At 39.9% G+C, this 25,824-nt stretch overlaps 1 protein-coding gene across 3 annotated transcripts in view; it reads left to right on the top strand.

Moving 5' to 3' along the window:
- The window catches only part of GRM1 (glutamate receptor, metabotropic 1), a 202,331-nt gene that overhangs the window by 26,903 nt on the left and 149,604 nt on the right, over nt 1-25,824 (top strand). For all 3 annotated transcript variants that reach the window (XM_009325395.1, XM_009325404.1, XM_009325412.1), the window contains exon 4: nt 11,753-12,014. In XM_009325395.1, coding sequence (XP_009323670.1) covers nt 11,753-12,014 — 262 coding nt within the window. The remainder of the gene's footprint in view (nt 1-11,752; nt 12,015-25,824) is intronic.

The raw sequence follows: 25,824 nt of genomic DNA, 5'->3' as shown, positions 1-25,824 counted from the left end.
TGCAAATAAACTGGAGCGGGCCGGCCGGGGGCGCCTCCCCAGCCATCAGCCGCCTCTGGGAGCTAGGGCAGCCCGGACGCTGGGGCGCCAGTTCCTGCCTTGCAGGGCCTGCACCCCTGCTCTGCTGGCTCTGCCCTGTCTCCAGGGCCTGTCACCGGTGCCCTCTCCGCCTGCCTGCTTTACTGGTGCCTGGTTTCTCTGAGTGCTTTGGCCCTCACAAGTGCAATTTGGGAAAAGACAAGGTGGTGGGAGCAAGCAGGGCTGTCGCTGTCTTCACTGGTGCTTGCAGGGGGCTGTGGTTAGTTCACAGGCCTTCGACAGAGCGCTGTTCCATTCCTCCAGCATGTCTTTCCAGGAGCATTTATTTGAGGGCCGAGCAGCTGAGGCCATGCTGGGATGACGTGCTTGGGTTCAGATTGTTTTGAGCTGGGGACAAGAGGCTTCTGGGACCTTCTGGATGACTGTACAACTTGTGAACACCCAGATGTCATTCCTCAGGAGCTGTCTTAAGCCACAGGGCTGTGGGGGTGGAGAAAGCAAAATTGCAATGTCTGGGAAACAAAACAGTTTTTTTGTCTTTCTCCATGAATTGTCTTTCCTTCTGTTTCTTAACCCAGCAAAGGGTCCTTCTTTTCTCCCTCTAACGAGCCATTTTACAGGTCTGCATAGCAGCGTTTCATAGATCTCCCCAAGGACGCACAATGCGTGAAGAACCACATCAGGAGTGCTGCAAGGGCCTCTCACCCCTAAGGCCTCCCCCATTCGGTCCAGAGAGCGCGGGAGGTGATCTGGGAGCGCTCCTGGGTGCGGGTGCGGGAGGACTCAGGAGGTCCGAGGCATCGTCGCTGGGGTGCAGCCTGGCAAAGCCGTACGGACACAGAACAGCTGCGCTTCTCGGTCAGCGTGCAATGTGCTGGCGGACGGAGTCGGTCACTCCCGGCTGCCAAGGTCGGATAATTATCTGTTTTGTGAAATAATTTTGTGACCGTTGTGACAGTTTTGTTCTTTTTGGGCTTGGCTAACTCAATATCTATGCTCAGTCCCAGTTTGTGCTTCTGTAGCTTAATGGCAATTCAGAGGAGAGAAGATGAACTGTTCATTTTGCTCTTAATTCACAAGCAGTTCTTAAGTGCTCTACAGTATCTCATGTTTTCAGGTTTATCACTTTGTCCTACTTGCATTTAGACAGTTTTTTCTATCTCACAAGTCTGCCCTTCTAAATTTCACTCTTTTAGATTACCTCTGTGGGAGCTACGCAAAGGAAACTAATACTTTGTTCTTTGCTTGTGGTAATCCAGCTTTTACATTCATTTCCTGTACTAGCTCTGCCTGGATTCTCAGCATTAAGTCACCTTTTCATCTGCAGATACTACAGTAGCCTGTGGGGAAAGGTATTTCAAATGTTTCACCAATCAGCATCAGATATGCCTTTTAACATTGTGTAATTCAAATATTTATATTGTGTTAATCCTTGAGGTTATGAACTCAATTGGAAATGCCAGCATGAATATCTCACCTCAATTTGATCACTGGGAGAATTGTTCAAAATTAGGATTTGATTTAAAAAAAATTTTTTTCTGTCAGTCTCAAATCCTATAAACACTTGTGCTATGTATTAAACTTATCTGCTGTAAGTCTTTTAAAGCATCACTGTGAGTATTCAAGTCACCATCTGTGACAGCGTTTGCAGAACTGGGACTTCAGCTTAGGGGTGATTGGAAAGATTTTGACTAAATGCTTTTTGGAGGGGGGGTGTTACTGAAAAAATATTTATAAAGTTAAATTAAATCTTTTTGAAAATGTTGATTCTGTAAAAATGAAACACTTCTGTTTAGATAAATTTTATTTTTGCTTATGCATTCCAGTTGTCTTTTTCTAGGCCTTGTTCTTAAATTGTTAAAAATGTCTTTTTGCTTCTTATCTCTAGCTTTCAGACTCAGCATCTAAACCTTTCTGGCTTGCTTTCTTTCTTCTTGTATCAGTCCAAGAGGCAGAATTGTTTAATATGTTATTCCGGATTTCTTCCAACTGTGCCAATATAATTGATTACAGATGATTGGTCATAATAGTCAAAATCAAAAGTAGGCTGTGAGTGAGGGTAGACAGTTCAGATAATATTAGGAAATTATATTTATTTTCATCAAATTCTTTAATGGACATGTAAGGCAAAGCAGCCACAGTCTTTCTTAAACATGTTTAAATTGAAACACAGTTCTTTCTAAAACCACATAATTTTCTTCTGAATAATAAGATTATAATATCCAGGGATTTGATAAAGCATACATCAAAAAGTCTATCTATCTTCTCATTTGTGACAAAACCCAGAAGTTCATTCCATTTAGATGAACAGTTTCTCCGGTGATGGATAAGCTATGATTAGGTATAGTTTTTTTAGACAGAAGACTAAGATTTGTTACTTACATGTTATTCCAAACCTGATATAATTCACATCTACAGCTGTGGCTCACATAAACAGAAAGTATTGGTGTCTAAAAATCATATATAAGCCAAAATTGCCATAAAGGCCATGAACATTTAGCTCTGGGGTTATAGTTCAGGTCAGTAGCTTTTTGGATATTTGTTTCAATTATGTGTGTTAACAGACAGTAAGGAATAAAATGTAATAGTTCATTTGGCCCTCTTAAAAATTAATAAACATCTGATAGTGTAGCCAGTGAAATCAAGGACTTCAGTGGGAATAGTTCCAAGCACTAACTTCTCTTTAATGAGAAAATGAGTAGAAAATACACTTCAAAAAGTAATCTCATTTCTAACATTCTTTCCAGATACCTCCTGAAGCCATTGATAATGTAGGTTATCGGGAAGCGTTCATAGTCTTGCTGACTCTTTATGGACTATCTCATGATGTTTGGCCCTCTAAGTCCCAGCCCATGAAAACATATGATTTGTGAGTATCAGATAGGATAGGTTCACAAAAATAAAAATAACTATGTTTAACTCAGAATTGTGGGGAAAGGTCAGAAACTATGATCTCTCCGTGCCCTCAGGTTCAGAAACCAGATAACCAGTAGAAATAAGTTTTTAAATTTCCATTCATTCCATTATGTTCAAATCTTCAACCATAGTAGGTATTTGTGCATGTGATTTTTGCTTGCTCAAAGTTGGCATCGATGTTTTAAACCTTGTGCTTGAAATGTGAGCTAAACTAAATGCATAATTGCTAAAACATGAGCAGAACTGAGCATATATTTCATTCCTTCTTTTTGAAATGTCTGCTCATATTAAAAAAAAAGAAAAGAGAATATTTTCCTACTTTGATGTCCCTTTTGGGTATTCTTTCTATAACTATATAACAGATAAAATTATTTTACTAACTATAATATTCACAGCAAGCTTCGAAAAAACAATAGAGATTATTCATAGGAGAGTGTTGAAACTTTATTTTTATGTTTACTTTCTCCAGTCTCATCAAGAAACAGAAAACGTCTGTGACCCATTGTTCAACCAATGCTAATCAGCAGAATTAACCAACAGTTAATGTTAGACATCACTAGATTATTTTTAATACATTGTGAAGAAAACTGGTAGCTACTTACTGATAAGTCATGAACAGAAAGACTAAGTTCAGCAAGTAAATTTGTTACAAGTACTGTATATCAGCCAGGGTTGGAGCTGAAATAGTTCCATTAGAATATATATAAATCTCTAAAGCTCCTTGTTAGACACATAATAAATAAGCACTGGGTGTAGTCTTTAAATACATTTAGGAAAAAGATATTGGCATAAGACCACATTTTGGCATTTCTCTTATTAGAGAAGTGCAATTTAGCACTAATACCCTCATTACTTCAGGACTGACTTCACCTGTGCTTGTATTTCTGACAAGAATATCAATTAGTTTTTCAAGGTGATGCACGTGCCTCATTCAGGATGAAGGCTTAAATGTAACCACTGTATCCAGAGTTTTACTTAAGTTTTGGTGTTCTTTACTGAGGTAATACATGATACACTATGGTGATCTGTAACCTAGCATTTACTAAAATCATGCAGATTTTCTTATCTGAAATATAGTTTCATCTCTCTGAAAACTTGACTATGATAGGAATACTGTATTGTTTTATGGCTATAACAATCATCTAACTCCTTTCATCTTCTGTTTTTATTTTCTCCCTTGTTGTCATGGGTTGACCCTGGCTGGACACCAGGTGCCCACCAAAGCTGCTCTATCACTCCCCTCCTCAGCTGGACAGGGGAGAGAAAATACAACAAAAGGCTCGTGGGTCGAGAAAAGGACAGGGAGAGATCACTCACCAACTACTGCCACGGGCAAAACAGACTCGACTTGGGGAAATTAGTTTAATTTATTGCCAATCAAGTCAGAGTAGGGTAATGAGCAATAAAAACAAATCTTAAAAACACCTTCCCCCCACCCCTCCCTTCTTCCCAGGATTAACTTTACTCCTGAATTCTCTGCCTCCTCCCTCCTAGCAGTGCAGTTCCTCACGAACTGCTCCAGCGTGGGTCCCTTCCACGGGGTGCAGTCCTTCAGGAACAGACTGCTCCAGTGTGGGTCCCCCATGGGGTCACAAGTCCTGCCAGAAAACCTGCTCCAGCATGGGCTCATCTCTCCACGGGTCCACAGGTCCTGCCAGGAGCCTGCTCCAGTGCAGCCTTCCCACAGGGTCACAGACTCCTTCAGGCATCCACCTGCTCCGGTGTGGGGCCCTCCATGGGCTGCAGGTAGATATCTGCTCCACCATGGACCTCCATGGGCTGCAGGGGGACAGCCTACCTCACCATGGTCTTCACCACAGGCTGCAGGGGAATCTCTGCTCCAGCACCTGGAGCACCTCCTCCCCCTCCTTCTTCACTGGCCTTGGTGTCTGCTGAGCTGTTTCTCTCACATATTCTCACTCCTCTCTCCAGCTGCAATGGCACAGGGGTTTTTTCCCCCCCCTTCTTAAATATGTTATCCCAGAGGCACTACCACCATTGCTGATTGGCTCAGCCTTGGCCAGTGGTGGGTCCATCTTGGAGCTGGCTGGCATTGGCTCTGTTGGACATAGGGGAAGCTTCTAGCAGCTCCTCAGAGAAGCCACCCCTGCAGCCCCCCCACTGCCAAAACCTTGCCACACAAACCCAATACACTTGTACTCAGTTTTACTTGACTTTAGAAAACGAAAAGACTAGTCTGGTCTCAACAGCTCACTTCTTGCATTTCTAGAAGGGCCTTAAGTTCTGAAGAAAATAGGCTGTAAGCACAGATGGCAGAGGTCTGTAGCGTACCAAAGATGACTCAATCAATTCATTTAACACATTCTTCTGGCTTTTTCAAGGCTGAAGTGCAGTTGCTTTGAAATCTGTGGTGAACCCAGAAAACTTTGCTAAGATAGTTTAAAAGAATACAGAAAGTATACACTGCTATTTCAGTTTCTAATAATGAGTTACCCTGTCCATAATTAAAGGACAGTGAGGCCTCCAGCCAACACCAAATCTCTCTAGCACTGTCAAAGAAAAATAACCAGGGAAACGTAAGGGAAATGCTGACTTCCACAGAGCCATGAGTTGGCCTGGGAGGCAAGCTGGTGGTGGTTGTATAAAGGTCTGTGATACCTATGGGTGGCAGCAGGTTAAAAGCAGCTTTAGAACTGAGGAGCTGGGTGTCTGGACCTGATCTGAGCGACAGGGAGCAGTGGGCGATGCAGCTTGTCTCCGGGAGAGGAATACCTGTAGTGAGTATCTGTGATGTTCAACCTGTATTAAACTGTCCTTAGGGGTCAATGTTGGAAGGACTTGTTTCTCTCTTCTTTAAAACCATTGTACTTGGAGAAATTAAAATAGCCACTTCAGCATTCTTTGTAAAGCAATTTTTTTTTCTCGTTTATCTGTAAACTACTTAGAATAAAATAAGAGGTAGAGTTTTCTTTTTAAGCTTTGCAGTTAGACTGGGAGTTTAGGTCTAGTGAAGTTTTTTCTTTTGGTATTTTCTCCACTATTTTGTCCTGACTGATATCAGAACTGGAGTCCACGCCCAAGCACAATTATTCTTATTGTAAAGAGGCCAGTCCTTTAGGGTTTGTGAAGTGCTGTCACAGCCTAACTCACCTGCTTTGAAGTTGTCCCTTAAAAACACCTGAGGTGAGATGCACTCAGTGAAGAAAGAAAATGATGTTGAGAAAGCTATCTGAACTCTGAGAAGAAATTGTGTGGTAAAGGGCTTTAGGTGGCAAAGTCAACACTAAGTGAAGAGGGTTCACTGAAAAAGGAAACACAAATCCTATTTGGAATAACTGATAACTGGTAAAAAGCGGTCCCTCCTGACATCACTGTGATTTTAGCCTTGAAAAAGATATTCTCGGGAGATGTGGGAGTGTTTGATCTTTGCCCTTTCCACAGTGACAGAGGGCAGAGGAGGGATGGTGTCAGTTCAATGGTCCTGGAAGCCGTGTGCCAACAGAGCTGCTTTCTATGAGTGTAGTATTTATGTTTGGGATATACCAAAATAACACACATAGGCAGATCCATTTCTACAACTTTTCATTTTTTGCCAGACTGCTACATTCAGGGAATAAGTGTAGGCTTTGGCTTTTATTTTTAACTCTCCCAATCAAAGGTGTGGGCAAATGGATGCAAGTGGTTGAATTTTTGACTGCTAGTCATCTGAGACACATTAGCTGATTATGTATGTGTTCCCAACCTGTTACTAACATATTAGTTTAAATCTGATGGTTGAACTTTTTAATTTTAGTTTGCAATGGACTAAGAGTATGCACATGATTATTTAATATGGTTCAACGGATAAGAAATACATTAAAATGAGATAAATCAATAATTTTCTTATTAACTGACCCTATTCAAAGGTGCCCTTGTGGCATAGGGAAACACAGGATGTTATAGGAGAGAAAACTGGCACTCTTTTTTGCCTTCTTTTTCTTTTTCTTTTTTTCTGTTCACTGGTCCAAAACCTTCCAGTCTTCCCAGACTTGTATTTGGCAACTGTACAGTTACTGTGATATTTAATATTACCACTAGTTTTTACAAATTAGTTATTGCAATATATCAGGAAGTAACTTAATAATCAGATCATGTCCTTGCTCTACTCCTCCCAAATAATTTGCCTTTGCAGTAGAGAAGCTTTTGAGTTATTCTTTGCTGTTAAGTCATGCAGTCCTCTTGTTCTCCTCTTATTTTCTCTCTACCAAAAAACAGTTAATTAGCTGAGGAAAAGAGATGTTTTATAGTGAATCAATACTGAACACTGAAACAAACTTCATACCTCCAGCAATGTATCTACAAGCTTGGGAGAGGTGAACAAACAAATCGTAACGTTGAGAGAGGAAAGAAAAGGACAGGGAATAGTTTCTCACTTGTTATTTGTGAAAAGGGGAACCTTCCTGCGATATGACTTGCCTCTCTAGTACCCTGCGGTGAAGCTAGATTTTGTGGTTGTCTTATTGGTGCACTTCCTTTGCTATGTGTTTGCAGGGTATATGGTTTTTTGTTTTCACCTTTCATCTAGATTGTGGTTACTGCTGCTGTTTAGAGGGATAAATGCAGCAAATAAGCCCCTAATGGCAAGGAATAGGTGACCTCACCTGAAGGTACTGCTCATGGCCCAGGTAGGTGAAGTATCTCTTGTTCCCTGCCTTCTGTTATCTAAGTGCATTGGAGCATTCTTCCAGGCACAGTCCTCTGCTGTGGGTTTTTGTTGTTTTTGTAGGTGTGCCTCTAAAGGGGTTTCTAAAAAGTAGGTGATATTTCCTATTGACACTGAAAGCAGAGTGAGAGAGAACAGTCTCAGTCTTCCTCTTCAGCATTATGGTTTTCTTTCTCTTTCTCTTTTTTTTTTTTTTTTAAACAGATGCTAGCCTGTGTTTCAAGGGGATGTTCTCTGCAGCACAAATATGAACAGTTCATGTTTCCTTATGCTGCCCCACAAATAACCCCTATCCTTGAATGAAATCAGACATTGATTTATGCGGGACACACTGTTTTGGTTATAAGCCCCTGAAAACACAGCGCTTTCTGTCACGTGGCTTGGGAAGACCCACACAGCCGCTCTGTGCATCCCTCAAGAAGATGATCTCCAGGATTCTTATAAGCATCTGATTGCTGATGCTACGTTTCCGCTCCATTTCATAAATAAAAACTAAATGATTCTCTTGACAAAGAGAATGGGTGTAAATTTGCCAAACAGCTACAATAAAAAGAAGAGTATAAACCTTTTAGATGGAGCTCATGGGTTCTGCTCCCCACGCTGCTTAAGTATTAATACAAGCAAATAGTGTTTCTTCCAGTGTAGCTGTGACACGAATGTAATACTTACTGTCTCATAGGAGCAATTTATGAGGCTGAATTTTTGGTACTTTCTTCTTTTGTTTGTCTTCTGTTGATCAAGGTAACATCTTTGATTTTTACTGCAGCATCATAACGTTTATGTTAAGATATTTAATGCATGGAATGCAATGAATGAAAATAATTCCCATGATACGTAGCTTTCACCAGCATCTTCAGATACGTGGATCCCTCTCAGGAATGGCCTTATCTAGGATTTTTACAGAGGTGAAGCAAAGCTGTCTTTGGCACTGAGAGAGGTGTCGTGAAAATCCTCTTAGTAAAATTGCAGCCATGCTAGGGTTAGAATTTACCTTTGCACTGCTGTACAGAGTCTGCTTGGAGCATACAAGGAAAATATCTGGTTCTCTGAATAGGGTACAAGTTGAACAGAGCTAAAAAAAAAGAAAAAAATTGTTAAAAATTAACAAGGTCTTGTGGGGCTTAAAGTATGTCACCGGCTCACCTAGTTTTGGGTGCAGGTCAGAACAAAAATCAGTTGTTTGTAGCTTCACAATAATAAATACTTTGGCTTTTCACCGCTGCTTCTGGTAGCAAAAGGCAGTTGCAGATAAGATTGGATCTTTACTTCAATGGCTCTTTCAAAGGAAAAATAGTCCTCAGCCCAGGGCCCTGTCATAACTCCTCACTGACTACCATCTCGCACAGATATCTTTCGTTACGCGTTTCCCCTCTCAGCTGTTGCATGTGTGTGGCTTGAAATGGATGTACCCAGCAAGCTGGTACAGATGGATATGTTCTTGGCTGTTGCGCAGAATTAATTAGTGTTTTCTATTCTATATATGCCCTTACATTGTGCACACCCGGGTAGCTGAGTGCATTGAACAATGTATCTACCATCTGTCACATGTTCGTTTTCTCCCTGATCCTTTCCCCTGGAGGGGAAAGGTGAGCAGCATGCTGCCTTGCTTTGGGAGCAGGGCAAACAGACTTTGAGAGGACCTCCCGGGTCATCAAGTCCCGTCTCTGGCTGTTGCAGACGTCTACGTTATATAATGCTCTTGTGAGCTGAGCAAGCGCCGGTCTAACATCAGACCTCTTTCTTTGTACTGCTGTTGGAAAGCTGTTCCACTACTTTCATGTAAGGGTTAGAATGCTTTCCTTTTCAGCTTCAGATTGTTTCTGCCTTGTTTTTTGCTTATTTCATCTTGTGTCAATGTTGTTAGCGATCTTAATTAGCTTTTTTCCTTCTAGGCTCTTTATCACACTTACGGAATTTATAGGCAACAATCTTACTTCCTCTTAGCCTGTATTTTGGTCGGCTGTTGTACTGTCCGTACAGGTGTGACTACGTTGGGGGTAATTGTTATTCCATCAAAATTAATGCTGGGAAAAATCATTCCAAGTGGATTTAATTTTTCATTTGTTGAAATCATTAACTTGAATTACACAGCAGAGTTAGTGCTGTACTGATGTATGAGAAAATCCCATCCTACCTTACTATTTAGGTAGGAAACTTACTATGTTTATTTTCTAATATGCATTGCCTAAACATCTAGGAAGATTGGGTTTAGTCCCCTGGCTCACCTTAGATCCTACTGGTTTCAAATGAGTCTGTGTTGCATAAAGTTCCACATGAAATTGGGAAATATATCCTAATTTCCTTCCAAAGCATAAGGTGCTTGCCAATGGCAAGTCAGCAATGAGGCTGCCCTGCTTCAGTCTGGGACCTGAGGCAAGTCATAAAAGCAGTATGGCTCAAACTGCCCAGCCTCAGGTCCTGGGGTAAATCCCTTGGTGACTGCAGGTTATGGCCTATAAATATATGGAAATGTCTCCACCTGCGTCCTTCTCAGCATATGGCAAGCCCTATATGAGGCCACATCATTTACTGACGTGCAGGGTCATGGGATGGGGCTGCAGCGCTGAGCCCACAGTGGGGACTGCTTGGTGGTGTGTTCCCACTAGGCACAGCTCTTCTTCTTCTCCCCTCCCCGCAGCCACGCAGGGCCATGGCATCGCTCCCGCTCTGGAATGTGTCTGGCTCACAGGCAAAAAAGCAGCTGACCTGCTTGCTGTATCTGGCGTCAAGTCACAGATTGGAAAAGAGGCCATTCCGCTGTGCTGCAAATTTGTGAGAAACTAGGGCAGTTCAGTGCAAAAGGCTGTGGGACTTGAGTTTTGTGTTTGATACTAGACCTGGCAGGTTTGGCTGCATTCTAGTATGACTATCACTGTCATAGTGTGTCTGCATAGTGTATAATCTGCCGCAAACAATCCACGTTTCTGGGAAAATGCACTTATTTTTGTTGGATTTATAAAGAATGCCTGAACTGCCTCTTGCTGAATTTTCTCTCCGGTAGCCTTCTGAGTTGCTGTGATATTTTTTGTGGAGGAAGTTAGGCTGATTCAGAAGTCTTCCTCATTGCAATTTACTATTTCAAACTATCGCTGCAAAGAGGGAAGGTGGACCTCTTCAGTCACCCCTGGCTTGAAAAGGTCTGGGTCTGGAAGTGATCAGCATATCTGATGTTACTTCCTCAATAAATTAAGCAAACATTACGAATGTGGATAGCATAAAATTAATGCTTCTCTTTGTGAACCATTTCTTGTTACTGTTAATAGACATTTTTTTGTAATCCATCTGCTCCTCTTGCCTGATTGATGTTCATCATAAATCCTGTGCTCATGACAGGCATAAAATACTCAAAGAAAACTTGAGATTTCACCTGTCTCCATAGCTGAAAGCAGTCTGAGTTTTGTAACGCTGTTGATTTGGCTTCCAAATGTATAAATAGAAAAATGAAGGGAACCTGAGAATCAGCTTTGATACTGTCTGGACCACAAAGTTCAAATATTTCTATATTAGGAAGAGTTATTTCTGAAGTTCTTATAGATAGAAAGTCTCCTATTCCAAGAGAAACATTGAGCCTAAATTTTAACTGTCAGTTAAGATTAGTGTGTGGCTTTCAAAAGTGGTAAATGGTCAGTCAGATTTGTGTAAGTGCCTTTCAAAATGCTACCAGATCAGTATGTTTTAAGTTTACATCCATCTTTCATTCACTTTTATGAGCGTGGACTGAATGTGGTACAGAATGGCTTGGAATGAAATCCTTTTTTCTCCTTACTGTGACCGTTTTCCTGGACTAACGCAACTGTGATTTCTGCCATAGAACTGTTAATAAAAATTTATCCTTATTGTCTGAGCTGTCTTTGTCCCCTTTTCTACCTATCCATCCCTTGTTTGGCTTTAATATCCACTGGTAAATGAATGTAAGAAAAGAAACTTGCAGTCTCCAGGTCAGTTAAGACCTACTGATATGTGGATATCTTGTTGCTCCACTGAACACTGAGTATGCTCACTTTGGTGGACCTCTTTCGCTCTTCCTTCTGCTAGTTGGTTTTTTTTTGAGGAAAACTATCCCTTTCCCATCACAGCCCCCCTTAACTGGTTAAATGCATGATATAATATCAACTTTTTTTTTTCCCCCAACAGGAAATTATGGGGAAAGTGGAATGGAAGCCTTCAAAGAGCTGGCTGCCCAAGAGGGTCTCTGCATTGCTCACTCTGACAAGATCTACAGCAATGCTGGGGAAAAGAGCTTTGATCGCCTGCTCCGCAAGCTGCGAGAAAGGTTACCCAAGGCTAGAGTGGTGGTTTGTTTCTGCGAGGGAATGACAGTAAGGGGGATCCTCATCGCCATGAGGCGCCTGGGAGTGCTTGGGGAGTTCCTGCTAATTGGAAGGGAAAGCTCTGAGTGTGGTTTCTCTGCCTGTCCTCTCCCCCTTGTCCTGCAGGCAGTCCTTTCATTTTAGAACTGTGCAACTCAGGCTACCAGTAATTTCCATATTTACTTGTCTAATGAATGAAAAGAAGCAGCAGGATGGTAAAGCAGATCTCAGGAAGGGGATATGAAGATGTATGCCAACTTTATCGGTGGTGTTAACTTTTGCTGAAGTAAATGTTAATTACTAACTGTTTTATATGGATATATGACGTTAGTGTTTTTGCACTTTCGTGCACTCTAGAGGAATGTTTCATACACAGATTTTATAACCAAAGTAAGGAGCAAAGAATTCTGGTTTCAGCATGTTTCATGGCAGTGTGACATGTGACAAAATTTCATGTATTTCACTAAGAATGTCTCCTGATAATTTGAAACCCCAAATTATTGAATGGTCTTGATGACTTGAACAACCTGGCATTCTCAGTTGTACACTTTGTTCTGATCTTTGCTGTTGAAAGCTAGGGCACTGATATTACACATACTTGTTTGTTTTTTAAAACATCAAACTTACTGATGGCCAAGTCAGTATGTATGTGTGTTTTTATAGTACCAGAGTAACAGTGCAGACGTGTATTGGACAGGCAAAGACCGGCTTCGTCAAAATGAGAACGGTTGCTTTTTCTTCTAGAGTTTATCAGTTCTTTGTAGATATTCACTAAAATATGGTCAACTATAGTTCTATCACATATGGTCTATCCACATTTCCATTTTTGTGATAGTTCTTATTTTGAGGCTTCTTTGACTTTCACCTTGATTTTCGCAATGTCTTTATGTCTGGTTTTCCATTTTGATGAATCTTGTTCAAATGATGAGGGCTGACTCTTTCTGTCTTTTCTGTTAGATTGATGTCTTTTTTAATCCTTCTATTTACTCTTTGTTTCTTTCTTATCTATTTTTAAAACACCATTCCCTCAAGGCTTTTGACAGTTGTCTCCTCACCTGCTTAGCTTCTGTTACCTTTCTATTCTGTTGTCTTTTGGATCTATATCAGACTTCTTTTTGTTCCTTTCTCTCCCTAAAGTCTTTCTGTCTGTCATTGTTGTGACTGGGATGCTCTCCTTTAGCCCTGTGCTATAATATTGGTCTTTCCCTGACTGCATCACTTTTTCTTTCTCTTTCTCTTGATTTTTATGAGTCATATAGCTAATCTGGCCCAAATAATCATCTGAAAGCAATCAATGGCTCTCCTTTCATCGTTTATTTTTGTTGCAGTCTTTGATTACAATCTATTTGGAGCAGAGACTGTATCTCTAGAAGGGTGTGTAGATAAGATATAGCACATTTGGAAAGCCATCAGCATTAAATGAGACAAATAGTAAGGTGGTATTGAAAATGGTATTATTTTTTAGATTTGTGCATGTGCTTTTTGTTTGCATCATTCAATATGCATAATTTGAAATGAATAATGGAATGCCTTAGGACTGATATGTTTTAAGTATGTTTTTTCAGTGAACTGAAGAAACTAACTATGATAAAATTAATCTGGGTGACAGCATCCCTGGTCATTTTGTAAATGCCTGCAGCTTTAGGCAATGCTGTGCTTTCTTCATGTATTGTTGTCCCTCTGTAGTGGTGTCTTATTGTTCATCTGATTTTGGTGCTCTTTCTTGATGCTGTCCATACAGAGAGCCAAAAGAAATGAGTGTCCTACATTAAGCACCAACAGTAGGTACTTTGGTGGTACAAACCTTAGTTTTCCTATTAGGCCAATTACTTGATCCCCTACTCCGTGGATATGTGGAACATTTTAACTTGAAATTTTGACTAAAACACTTTACCAAGCATTATGCTGCTCTGTTTAGTTCAATTGTTTGTCTTGGAATCTGCCCAACAGCATTACTCTGAACTTTTTGTCAGAACTTCTTACCTATTAAATAATGGAATTTAGGTAGGTTTTGACATACTCTTCTTTTATGGTAGTAACTGAGCCCTTTTTAAGTCTGGGTGGGCAGTTCTGATTGTAAAACAGGCTGGCTATTGCTTTGCGTAGTCTGGATTGTGCCCAACAGCTGGCTGAAATAAAAAGTATTATAGGGCTTGCACATGTTTTGTATATGCTTGCAGAAGTAAAAGAAAAGACATTTTCTTTGAATTGTCCTAATTAAGTGATTTTAAAAAATGGCAAATCTAGCAAACTTATTCACAAGTAAGTTGCAGCAAAACTGCAGTGCTATGAATTTGGTCATCTATATACAAACAGGAACCAAGGCATGCATTAACATTGCTCTGACATGCTGTTTAGTCTTTTTTATTCAAGCACCCAGCTAAGCAAAAAACCAAAAGCCTTTTAAGAACATTCTTTTAATTGAGGGAAGTGGGAGTGAATGCGAAATCAAGATTTTTTTGCAATAATGAGCTAAACAAAGCCTTTAATTTACCCACAGGTTTATTATCAGCCACACTGTATCAACCCTGTTCTCTGCTCTGACTCACTGTAAAGAGGAAGCCTTTACAAAGGGACACCTGGCTAAATAGCTGTCTTCCTGCTCTATCTTCAGTATTGCCATTGAACAAAGCAGACAGGAACAGCTTAGCTTAACTAAATTCAAGGTATCAGAAAGAGAGCTGGGAACTAAATTTGACTTCAGTTTAATCTGGGAATGATACACTGGAAAAATATAGGGGGTTACATTGAGCCAGGGCTCAGGTTTGTCAGATACTGGGGACTTTTCCAGGATGCGCTGACTCTTCTCAGGCATGGAGTTAAGACCTTATTTGTGCCGTATCTAAGCAAGTGTTCCCAAATTCAGATTGGAAATCTAACTAGAAGTTCAGTCTCCTTTGCTACTGGAAGTGGGAGTCCGTTGTGTTAGTGAGAAGAAAGGGAGTTCCTACTTGTGAATCTGGAGGGAAGCTGGGATTAAGACGGGACAGGAAAAGAGGTTACAATCCTGCCTGAGGGAGAATGGAGGATGTTCTAAAATCGATACGGTGTCCAAATGTAGTGGAGAGTTCAGTGAGAAAATTTATTAAGCTATGAAATTAAGGATGATAAAGCTTTAAAAAGTGGCTGATAATTAAAGGGAAAGGAGAAGGCAAAAATTGATCATGGCTTTGTATAAAACCAATGATTGGAATAGTGTTGGAGTGACCAAAGGCAAAAATTACACTAAGAATATAAGCTGTACTCTTAAGGGAATTCAGGTGATAGCTCTTTCAGCAGAAATTAGTTTTGATGTGAAGAGACTATGTAGAAAGATACCCAACATCATGTGTCTAATGATGTTTATGCAGGCCATTGGGTTTTATATTACTTAATAAGCATCAATTAGGTTTTGTGAGAATCTTGCAAGACAGATGAATCTCCTGTATATCCCCTGGGATGATGCATCAAGACAAGGCATGTAACTGACTTTCCAGCATTGTGCGGGTAATGCAAAGCAAATGAAAGATGCAAACGAAATCCCCAATTTATTTTAAGAGTTACTCTGAGATCATTAGAGAAGAGACATGTTAGAGAAATAGTTGGAAATGAAAATGCTCTTTTGCAATTTGATGATCTCTCAAACTCCTACACAAAATGGTTTGTGTAAACGTATGAGGAATTTTCAAAGGAAGGGATATATTAGTGCACATGCTGTTTTTCAGTATAACACTTGGTAATGGACTATGTACCGCTTTATTTCCATAGGCTTTCCAATGTTTTATGGTCTTCATTAATATCGCTCTATGGCCTGTTGTAGAACTACGAATTTTAAGTGTTGGTAGGGTGACCTCTCCTGAAAGTTTGGACACTTAGCAGTAAAGATACAGTTGGATTCTCTGCTGTGAACCCAGTGCATGACAGAGGGCAAGTTAGTTCTTTTTCTATATCTAATAAAACCCTTTTAGCATAGGGTGACAGAGCTTTCAGCATGCATATTGTGATGAAATTTTTCCTGACTGCCCTCCCTTCACAAGCTAATATTAATAATGGCATTTAATGTCACACTTTCTAAAATATTGACAAGGCACTGTCAATGTAAGCTGTTTGGTCCTATTATCTGACATTGTTGGATATGTGGAACCTGATTTCATCCAGGTGTAAGAGTAAACAACTTGGTGAGTTGACAGAGAAACATGCCCTGATATGGTCAATCCCTGGGTGGCAGGGTGTGTGGGAGGATTTGGGCAGGTGCCTAGGGCAGTTATCACCTTCCAAAGCCTGGGATTTTATGCCTGAACAGGCACGTAATCCCATTGAATTGGTGCACCACTTGACAGAAGAGTGCCTTGCCTACCTGAATGACACCCATCAGTTCCTAGCACTGCAACTGTGACTACTGAGCTTTTGTTCAGCTCCATCAGAGCAGAGGAAGGAGGGCCTCTACATCTGAGGACACCATAGTTAAGACAGGGACCCAAACCCTATCTACACTAATCACTCCTGTAGTCAGAAAGAAAAACTGGAAGCAGAAATTGACAGGTCCATAGCATCAATCAGTAAGGGAGGAGGAAGAGTCTGATCAGGAAGCTTGTCCTTCGGCAAGGAAACAGGAGAAGGAGGTGACAGAGGTCACTCTATAGGCAGAAATCACCTGGTCCCTGAGCGAACTTTGAGATATGTGGGAAGTTTGTACCTTCCAGCCAGGCAAATAGATTGCTGTCTGGTTGCTCAGATACTGGGATACTGGGGCTGACAGTCAGGAATTAGAAGGTAAGGAAGCCCAGAAGCTGGGATACCTTGCTAGGGACCAGTGAAGAGACAAAAAAATTGGAAGAGAAGCAACAATCCACAACCTCTGGAAGTGGACCCTGTCAAGCGTGAAGGCAAGGTATCTCCTCAGGAATGATCTTGTAAACTTCCAAGGGTAGTAGACTACCATGGAGAAAGGTGTTGTTTTAATTTGTGTCTTTGTTTCTCACTATCCAAATCTATTTTAATTGGCAATAAATTGAATTAATTTGCCCCAAGTTGAGTCTCTTTTGCCTGTGATGGTAACTGTTAAGCAATCTCCCTGTCTTTATTTTGACCCATGAGATTTTTCATCCTAGTTTCTACTCCTGTCCTGTTGGGTGGGGGTAGCTGGCAAGCGACTGGGTCGGCATTTGGCTGCTGACCAAAGCTAACCCACCACAGATGACATAGGTTGCACTGCCAACAGCATGATGACAGGTATTTCTCTTTCTCTTTCATTCAGTTCTGACATCACAAATATCATAAATAACATGGAGTATCACAAATACCACCTTTCATATCTGGCTAAAATGATACCTTCTATGTCTGCCTGTCTGTTCCTCCCAGATGAGTCCTTGGTGCCAGTGGCTCATGCATTACCTACAAATTGACTGAGAATATTCTGCTGCTAGACTGGGATGTTTTTCATAAAGAAGATGACCATCAAAGGATGTTACTGTTCTTTTAAGTTAGACTAGCTGAAAGAAAGATGCTGTACTCTGTCTCCAATGAACAGTGTCTTCATTTACCACAGGGGCTGCCCCGCGTTTATGAAAAATCAATGAGAAATGTCCACATTCTCCTAAAGGAGCTGAAGTGTTTTGCAGGGCCAATGCGTTTAACTCCATTTCTAAAATCTATTATTAGCTATTTTTAAGTACATAAGAGATTACAAAGAAATCAGTAAAAGCCAAGAGTATGTTGTTAATGGGGGGAAAAAACCTGCCTTGTGCTAGCCTAGATTATCCAGGATAGGTTTGGGCCTTGTAAATCTGGCAAAAATAGTAGATATCGCACAGTGTTGCTCATGATAGTATTTTATGCCAACTTGCTGTAAGTGGAAATGTGGTGTTAAGAAAACTGGTAGTAATCCAGCATTGCCAAATAGATATGATAGAACCCAAATCACTAGCATACTGTGTGCTGGTTTTTTGGGAGGGTAGTCTGAGTGATAAAACTCATAGTGGTTTGAAAGCCTAAAGTAAAGATAACAACACAAGTGGCATGCTGACAAATAGGAAGATAGTCATTTAAGCAGCAAAAGATTTATTTTTCATGCTGTTTACAGCAGGAAGAGGACTGTTTTATCTGTCTGGTGCCTCCAGGGCCAAAGATGCTCAGAATGACTGTTACTAATGAGTCTGTTGCTGCTGACACTCCAAGTTAGTGGAAGACTCTGTATTTAAATAGCTGTTTAGATGTAATCAGAGGTTTAGCTGGGTTTGGATTCAAATTGTTGGATTAAAATTCAGGTAGATTCCATGAAATGCTGAAATCATTCATGATCAATGTTCAAATACTTTCAAAGTCTAACTGAAGTTGGCAGTTAAGCAAAATATTGTCAATGAAGATAGTCCCACCTGGCAACGTCAGCCCATTTCCTGAACATTATCAAGGTTGGTAATAGAATCGATTGCTAATTTTGAAGTCTGGAACCTCAGCACATGTCAGTCTCTACAAATTTGTATTCCTTATTCATTCATGGTTCAATCTGTAGTTGCAGTCTAACACCTGTTGACTATGAGAATCTGTAATAGGTGTGGGTGAAAACAGCATTACGTGACACAAGAAGACTATGAACAAGCATGTTTTGTTTACCCTCTAATCTAGAATAACATCAATCCATGTTAAAATGGGATTACATGTCAAGTGCTAATTAAATAGGCATATATTAGAGCAGAACTGCATTTGATTTGAGTTTGTAGCTTGCTTTTGGAGCTCACCAATAATCATTGCGTGGCTGTTGCTTGTTGATAGTCATGATGAATTAGATGTAAGATTGAGGTTTACTTAGCTGGGATTTTAGAGAGCACTTCCGTGCTCATGTTAACAACAGGAACAATGTTCACTTATTCAGAGACAGACAAGAAATACAAGACATGTACCTATTGTTTTTGATGGTAAATGGGATTTAAGTATTACAGTGGGCAATTTTAAAAATTGTTTTTTTGGTCTTTTCACTTCCTTCTCCCTTCTGCGTGACACGAGCTAAACTAGGTTTTGGATATAATCAGACCTCTCTCTTTCATATGGGCATCCAGAATTAGTTTTGGTATTTCTGTGGATACACTCAATGTTTTTAATGAGGATGACATTTTCAAAAATTGTAGGTGAGATATTGGTGCTTTTGAAATGTTACTCAATTTTACTAACCCCCCCCCTTTTTTTGTAACTCTTTAGTTTCTGCTTTATGCAATAAAAATAGGTACAAAATAGTAAATTTCAGCCATGGTCTCTCTCTGTTATTGCTGGTTCTTCACAGAAGATTTTCACACACAATTTCCGGTATGGTGCTTGCTAAAGTGAATCCACTTTAGAGGAAACTGATCACACCACTAACAAGTATGAGACTGTGTTCCAGCAGTCCATGCAAATTCCTGCACCAGATTGTCCAAGAGAGGTCCCATACTGACAGACATGAAATACTAGGTCTCTAATAGCTTGAAGACATAGGGAAAAGCCCAAACCCTTCATCACAATCTCCTTTCCAGGTTGATTTTCCCATATGATCTTTAGAATTGTCTGTCCTGACATGCCTATGTATCCAAAGACTTCCTGAAAGGATCAAGTTTATAGGGATTTAAGGTTGTTAGGCCACCCAGATGTGAAATGGTATGTTTAAACTGTATTTGAGTGCTTGCAGACTATGTATGGTAAGAAATAATTCACAGAAGATAATATTTAGATTATATGCAGCTTTGAGTATCTTTTGTTCTTGGACAATGGTCATAGATCACTTCTTTTTCTATACAGAAGTTTGGAAGAAAAACAATATCCAGGCTATTATTCAGAAGAAGAACAGATGTCTTTGTACGGATTGTTAATCCATACATTACAAAAAATAAATACAACACTTTACCAAAACCTGAATACATGTGTAAGAGTAATTAAAGTGGAAGCAGTATTGATTACTAAAATACGAATGTATAAGTTAAGTTATTTTAATAAAGTAAATACTTACACAGCTTTTTAAAGTGATATGAAAGGTTGCTGATTTAACAAACAGGACAAGTGAAAACCTGTTTGAAGGCAATGTACATTTTTTAATGGTAGTCATTAATGTACCTTTTTCATAAATGTTGATTGTATTGAGGGGAGAAAAGGGACTGGGATTTTCCTGTTTCTGAATGTGTAGTGCAATTGATTATTAAGGCAAAGTAATGCTATCTTTCACTTGCTTAAGCCACTGGAATGGGAGAGGAGACAGAAGCATACAACTAAGTATCTTGAAGCACAATACAAAATGTGACACTTAAACCTCATGATGGTAAAACTTCTGGGGACAAAACCCTCTTGTTTCTGGATTTCTGGTAACAATTTCCATAATTCTAAGGCAGTTTATGCTTCTTACTTAGCAAAAGAAAGCTAAGACTTGGTTCAGTGTTTTCAAATTGTCTTGGCATGGATTCTGCGGGGAGAGTTATCTAAGCTAGTAATGTCCAACAGAATGAAAGGAAGGAACAACCCTGGCAGAAATAATTTACCTTTACATCTTCTGCAAAATTTAACTGAAAAAGTGCAACAGTTCAATGTCTGCTTGTTGTCTATGAATTAATATTGATGTTAGAATCATTGAGTTATTACATAGTGCTACGTGTTGTTGATGGATTATTTATTGGGTGGCATATGTTTTACCATGCCTCTGTAGAAATCAGTAGCTGGATGGCTGCTGCTCACCTGGAAGAATATGCTGTACTTACGTGTGAATGAATCATATTGAATGATGCTACTTCAAGGGTCTTTGCATAATTTACTTAGGGCCAGACTTTTTCAGGCATGTCTGTTTGAGGCTGGAATTCTTTATAAATGGTGAGGAAACTAAGCAGTTTATATTTCTACTATCAACAGTTAAAATAAGACCCTAACGCTGTGAACTTTGGAATTTCTGCAGTTTACTTCAGGTGCTTTTCAGTGCTCAAATAGAAATGTAACTTAATGCAGTTCTAGTAAAAACATGAGCAAAACCCTCCCTCAAAACATGAAGCTCCATAATTTTTTTTTTCAGGTTTAATTTCTTAATTCTAAACAGCAAATTAATCACCTATTTTTCCAAGGAAAACAGAAATTAGAAAGGAACCTTTTCTGGAATACTTTACTCATTTTATTATTATTTAAGAATAATTGTTTTCATGTTTCCTGCCAAGCCTTGGTATAAAAATAGTTCTTCCTGCTCCAGGATGGAAATACATAATATCACTGTTAATAACAGTTCCAGTCCTTGGATCACTAGAAAATGTTGCCATTAGGGGTAAGGTATTGACTGAAGGTAATCAGAATTGCCTGAGCTGTGTTCATACAAACAACACGTGTTTTGACAGGGACAAGCACATCAAGGAAAAAATAATCTAGGTTGCAATTTAAACACCTTTCTACTGAATCCTGGAAAGCAATGACTAAAAAGCTTTAGAGCTCCTGTGAATAATCAGCTGGCTGCATTTTCAGTGCAGCAATTTGCTGCTTGTTAAAGCCTTTGGCTCATTGACCAGAGAAGGTAAAATAAAAAGCAGGGTAAAATGTTGTGGGGAAAGACCCATCTACTTCCATATACTTCCTGATTTTCATTCATTTTTCCCTTTCCTTTCATAAATGCCCTCAACCTAATGGCCTTGCTGGAGAACCCCTGGTGCCTTTACAGGGCTGGAAAATGCACCCAGCATTCAGCAGTCTGAGGAAATGAATTCATCTGAAGGGAGGCTAGCCCTGAAGCATCTGTATGAACATACAGTGTGGAAGCTTTAGGTCATGCTAAGGTTGTAATCTGACAGCCAAATATGTAATGTTTCTAAAGTTGAAACGAAACTGGAATCAAGGCAACTGGCCCATGGTGGCAGATCCTTAGTCTTTTGCTTTTCTGCTGAAATTTTCAGCCAAGACAAATCCTTTCCATTTCTGAGGCATAGTGGTGCTTTAGGACCTGATGTGATATCAAGAACTCATTTCACAAAGTCAAAGCTGGCTCTTTCATGTTACCGTTGCCTCTTCAGCACCACCAGTCTGTTTTGATGCAGGACTGAAAGACTGCAGAACTGGCCAGCTCTTGCCTACACTTCACTTCAGTCATTACCATCTGCATCTTAGTTCAGTTATTTGTACCTCAGAGAGGGAGAATCAAAAAAAGAATTTTGTTTCAAAGCCTTGCAAATTCACGGCTGCCTGATAACTGACCTGGCACTTACTTTAACTGACTTTAAACTGTATGCATTATTCACTACGAGCTATTTGTGGGTAAGCTTTGGTACCTAGGGCTCATACAGTTATTTTCCATGCTGGTGATTTGGCTGTATTTATTCGTTCTGTGGGGAGTCAGTTTAAGTTTTTTCCTCCTGGCCCTCTTTTCCTCAAAGACTGGAGGGATGCAATGCAAGTCAGAGTTAGAAAGAAAAATATACCACTGTTGTTTAGTTTAGTAGAAATGGAATGTTATTTTTCTGCTTTACAGAATAAAACTGAATTCTTTGGTTTCAATCCAAAGAAGGCATTGCTAAGAAGAGGCTGAATATCAGCTCTTGCATGTTAACACGAGGATTAGGAAAGCTGCATAATAGGTCAGATTTAAGCACTTCTGTATGAAGAAATGGCAACCTGAATGTGACTCCAGTTACGGTTTCTGCTGATTTTTCACAGCAGGTTGAATCATTGTGAGTTGCTATTTCTAATGGGAAATCTCTACGTTTTCTCTACTCTTCCTCTAACGCATCTCTGAATATCCACTTTTATCTGCTTCCTTATTGTTATATATTATTTGCATTCTTTAGTTGTTCCTTGCATGCTGCACCTTGTTCCTTGCATCTTCATCCATCCTTTCTTGGTCTTCCTATCCCCATTTACCTGAGTCTCAAGACTTCCCTGCCAATTAACATACTGAACTCTTCAGCACCTGCCACCATTATGGGGCTTTTATTTTTTTGTAGTAAAAAGTCCGCACTGTTGGTATAATCTCCTTTCTGTGAAGTCAGGAGGAGTTTTAGCATTTTCTTAATCAGAAATGGAGATAAGCAAAATGTGCTCTTGAAAATCCTACTCATATTACAGAGATACTTGAGGAACAGGTTAATTTCACAACTCTTCTGCCTTGTCTGTTTTCTCCTATTATGTTAGGCAGATCTGCTCTCTACGCACTTTTTTGGAAGTATCACCCAAACCCATAATTAAATAAACCTAACAATTTAGGAATGATGTATCCTGTTTTTGTTTGTGGATGTGTGATAGCAGTCAAAAAAAAGAGGACCCCCCAACCTCAAAGGTAGCTATGCAGGTATGTAAGAAAGACTGGCCCCTTTATTGTTTGCAATTGTTCTTGATGGGACCTTGCATCACTATTGCCATTAAAAAATACAGTATGAAGCATTTGTTATCATATTAACCACTATTGCCTTTACAGGCCTGAAATACTGTAAAGGTAACTGACTTGAATCTGGTCTCACATGTTATCAAAATTTTAAAACTGAATTCTGAGGATAGGCAGTGGTATAAAGGGAAAAAGTAGGCAGGTGTTCCAACTTTGCAGGCTGGCAGTTGATCATTTTCAGAGTTGCAAAATGAGTAGATGTGAGGACTCACTAAGAGGTAACATGATGTAAACAAGCAAACCAGATGCTGAAATCTACTGAAAGAACTACTGCTGAGGCCAGTGGCCAGACTGATTTACAGTGGAACACCTAGAGTACAAAATTAGATGCGTTAATCTGCATGCATTTCAAATGAATTTGTCTCAGCAGTGTGATTACAATGTATGTTAAATGAACCCAAAATGGGAATGGAGAGTTTAAAGTCTTCACGAGAAACTTGCCACTGTTTCTCTGGTAAGCATGAGAATAGAAATAGAGGATGATAGAGCACACTAATGTCTCAATAGCTCTGTTGTCCAAGTATGACTGATTTCTTTTTTCTGTTTGCCATTATGTTTGTGGGAAAACTTCTTAGATGGGAAGACTTAACTCAAGTAATTGCACAACCTGCTACTCCAGCAGAGTAAGAGTTGCAGTTGTAGAGAGATGCAGAGGTAAGAGTCTGTATGTAAGAAAGAGATGGTGAGTGATTGGGTTTTGGTTTCAGGCAATGGTTATTTATTCTGATACAGACTGAGATGTGTTAAGATACATGGAACAAGCTGAGTCTCTATAAATTGCACAAATGGAATGAAAGCAGAATCATGACTCTGAACTGGATAAAGTGGTGGACTGCTAGCCCATCAGGATTCAATACAAGAATGCTTCTGTTGATGCTGAAGCTCTCTACTAAAACACCAAGGGCTTCTGTTTTCATGGTGCTGTGAATCATGAATAACCCTCTGGACAAGAGTGCTGTTAAAGTGAGTGTGAAATGAGAATAACTTTCTGATACAAAGTGCTTACCTGTTAAAACAGAAAAATGTCCATGTGTTCTAGGATTGTGTTTCTGTCAGTGGTGAACATCCAGTGCTTGCGATTCAAATTAAAATCTTTTACTTCCATTTTTTTTCTTCTCTGTGAACAAACATTTCTCCTGGGAGTATCTGCTGACTGGCTGATTTGTTTCAAGCCAGATGATTGACATTCCTTGTAATTTTCATCCTTGGTATGGAAATTACAGATGTTGTTCTTGTTTGTTAATGTCTGATTCTTGTTTAAAGCTTCCTAAGCTATTTACTTCCACAAAAACTCAGCGGCGTCTGTGAGTTCCACATGTTAGTCTGAATATAAGAGGATGTCTTCTGTGTACTTTACATTTGCTGGCTTTTAATTGAATCAAGTCTTCCTAATGGAAGAGGGAACAGGAGTCTACCTGGATTCATTTTCATCATTTATGTTAGACATAACATCATGTTTGTCCTCATGTCTCTTTCTAACTAAATGCACTGTTTTTAAGGTTCTGCAGACAACAAATGCTTTGGGGAAGGGACAATTTTTAGGTCTGTTCAGTGCCATACACAGGGGAACACACACACCTTGGCTCATAACTGGGTTTGCTGGTCACTACTGCAACTCATGCAAATAGTAATAACATTTTAAAACTGAAAAAAAATTACTTAGGAAAGAATGTACAGGAAACACCAAACACAAGAGGGAGGGTTTTTTTTTCTGTTTTTAAAAAGAGACTTGCTGCGGTGTTAGGATAAATTATTCATACTTACTGAAGTCCCATTTTGTCATTGCATGGGGGCCATGGCCTCGCTGCTTAAGTGGAGGTGCTCAGGATCAGCATGAGCAGCTGTGCCACTTGTCCTGATGACCATGGAAAGAGGTTGGCTAGGAGTCTGGAGGGTAAGCGTCTGTATCAAAGTGCTGTGGTTCTTTCAGGCTGTATGGGCACATTAAGTAAAGCTTCAGTTTCTCTGACAGAGCTCCAAAACCAGATACTGCAAAGTGATGGAGACCTACCTCAAGTCGTGCTCCTCCTTTTCCTGGCTTGAGCTAATGAAAGCTGTAGTACAGAATCTAGCCCTTCATCTTTTAAAAACTTAAGTTTTCCTTAAACCAGAGTCCTTGGATTAGAGAAAACTATTTTTGTGAGCCACTTGCAATATTCAGGGCTCTATGTAATCTATGCCTTTAAGATTGCAGTTCCCACTGCAGAACTAGGCTTTACAGTCTAAGAGTTGCTGTTTCATTGCCAGGTACTTTACCGGATTCAAATTTCCTTTTCCTGTTAACCCCAAATCACTTTTTGTGTCCCCAGGCAAGCAGAGCTTCATGTACCTGCCCCTTACCTGTCCAGATTCTCCAGCTCTCTGCTCTTGGCAACCTCTAAAATAAACTTCATACATTGTTAATGCCTAAGTCTGCAGCATAGTGAAAGCTGAAATGGTGGAGACATTGTAGGAATAAATTTGATTTAACATAAAAATAAGACCTCAACTGTTGTATTGACTGCATTATTCTATGTTGTATGTAACTTAATATAAAGCTCTGTGATTCATTTAAA

This window comes from Pygoscelis adeliae, unplaced genomic scaffold, assembly GCF_000699105.1.
Source record: "Pygoscelis adeliae isolate BGI_AS28 unplaced genomic scaffold, ASM69910v1 Scaffold300, whole genome shotgun sequence".
In the NCBI taxonomy this organism is placed as follows: domain Eukaryota; kingdom Metazoa; phylum Chordata; class Aves; order Sphenisciformes; family Spheniscidae; genus Pygoscelis; species Pygoscelis adeliae.
The sequence above is the reverse complement of the archived record's forward strand: the minus strand, read 5'-3'. Positions and strand labels throughout refer to the sequence as shown.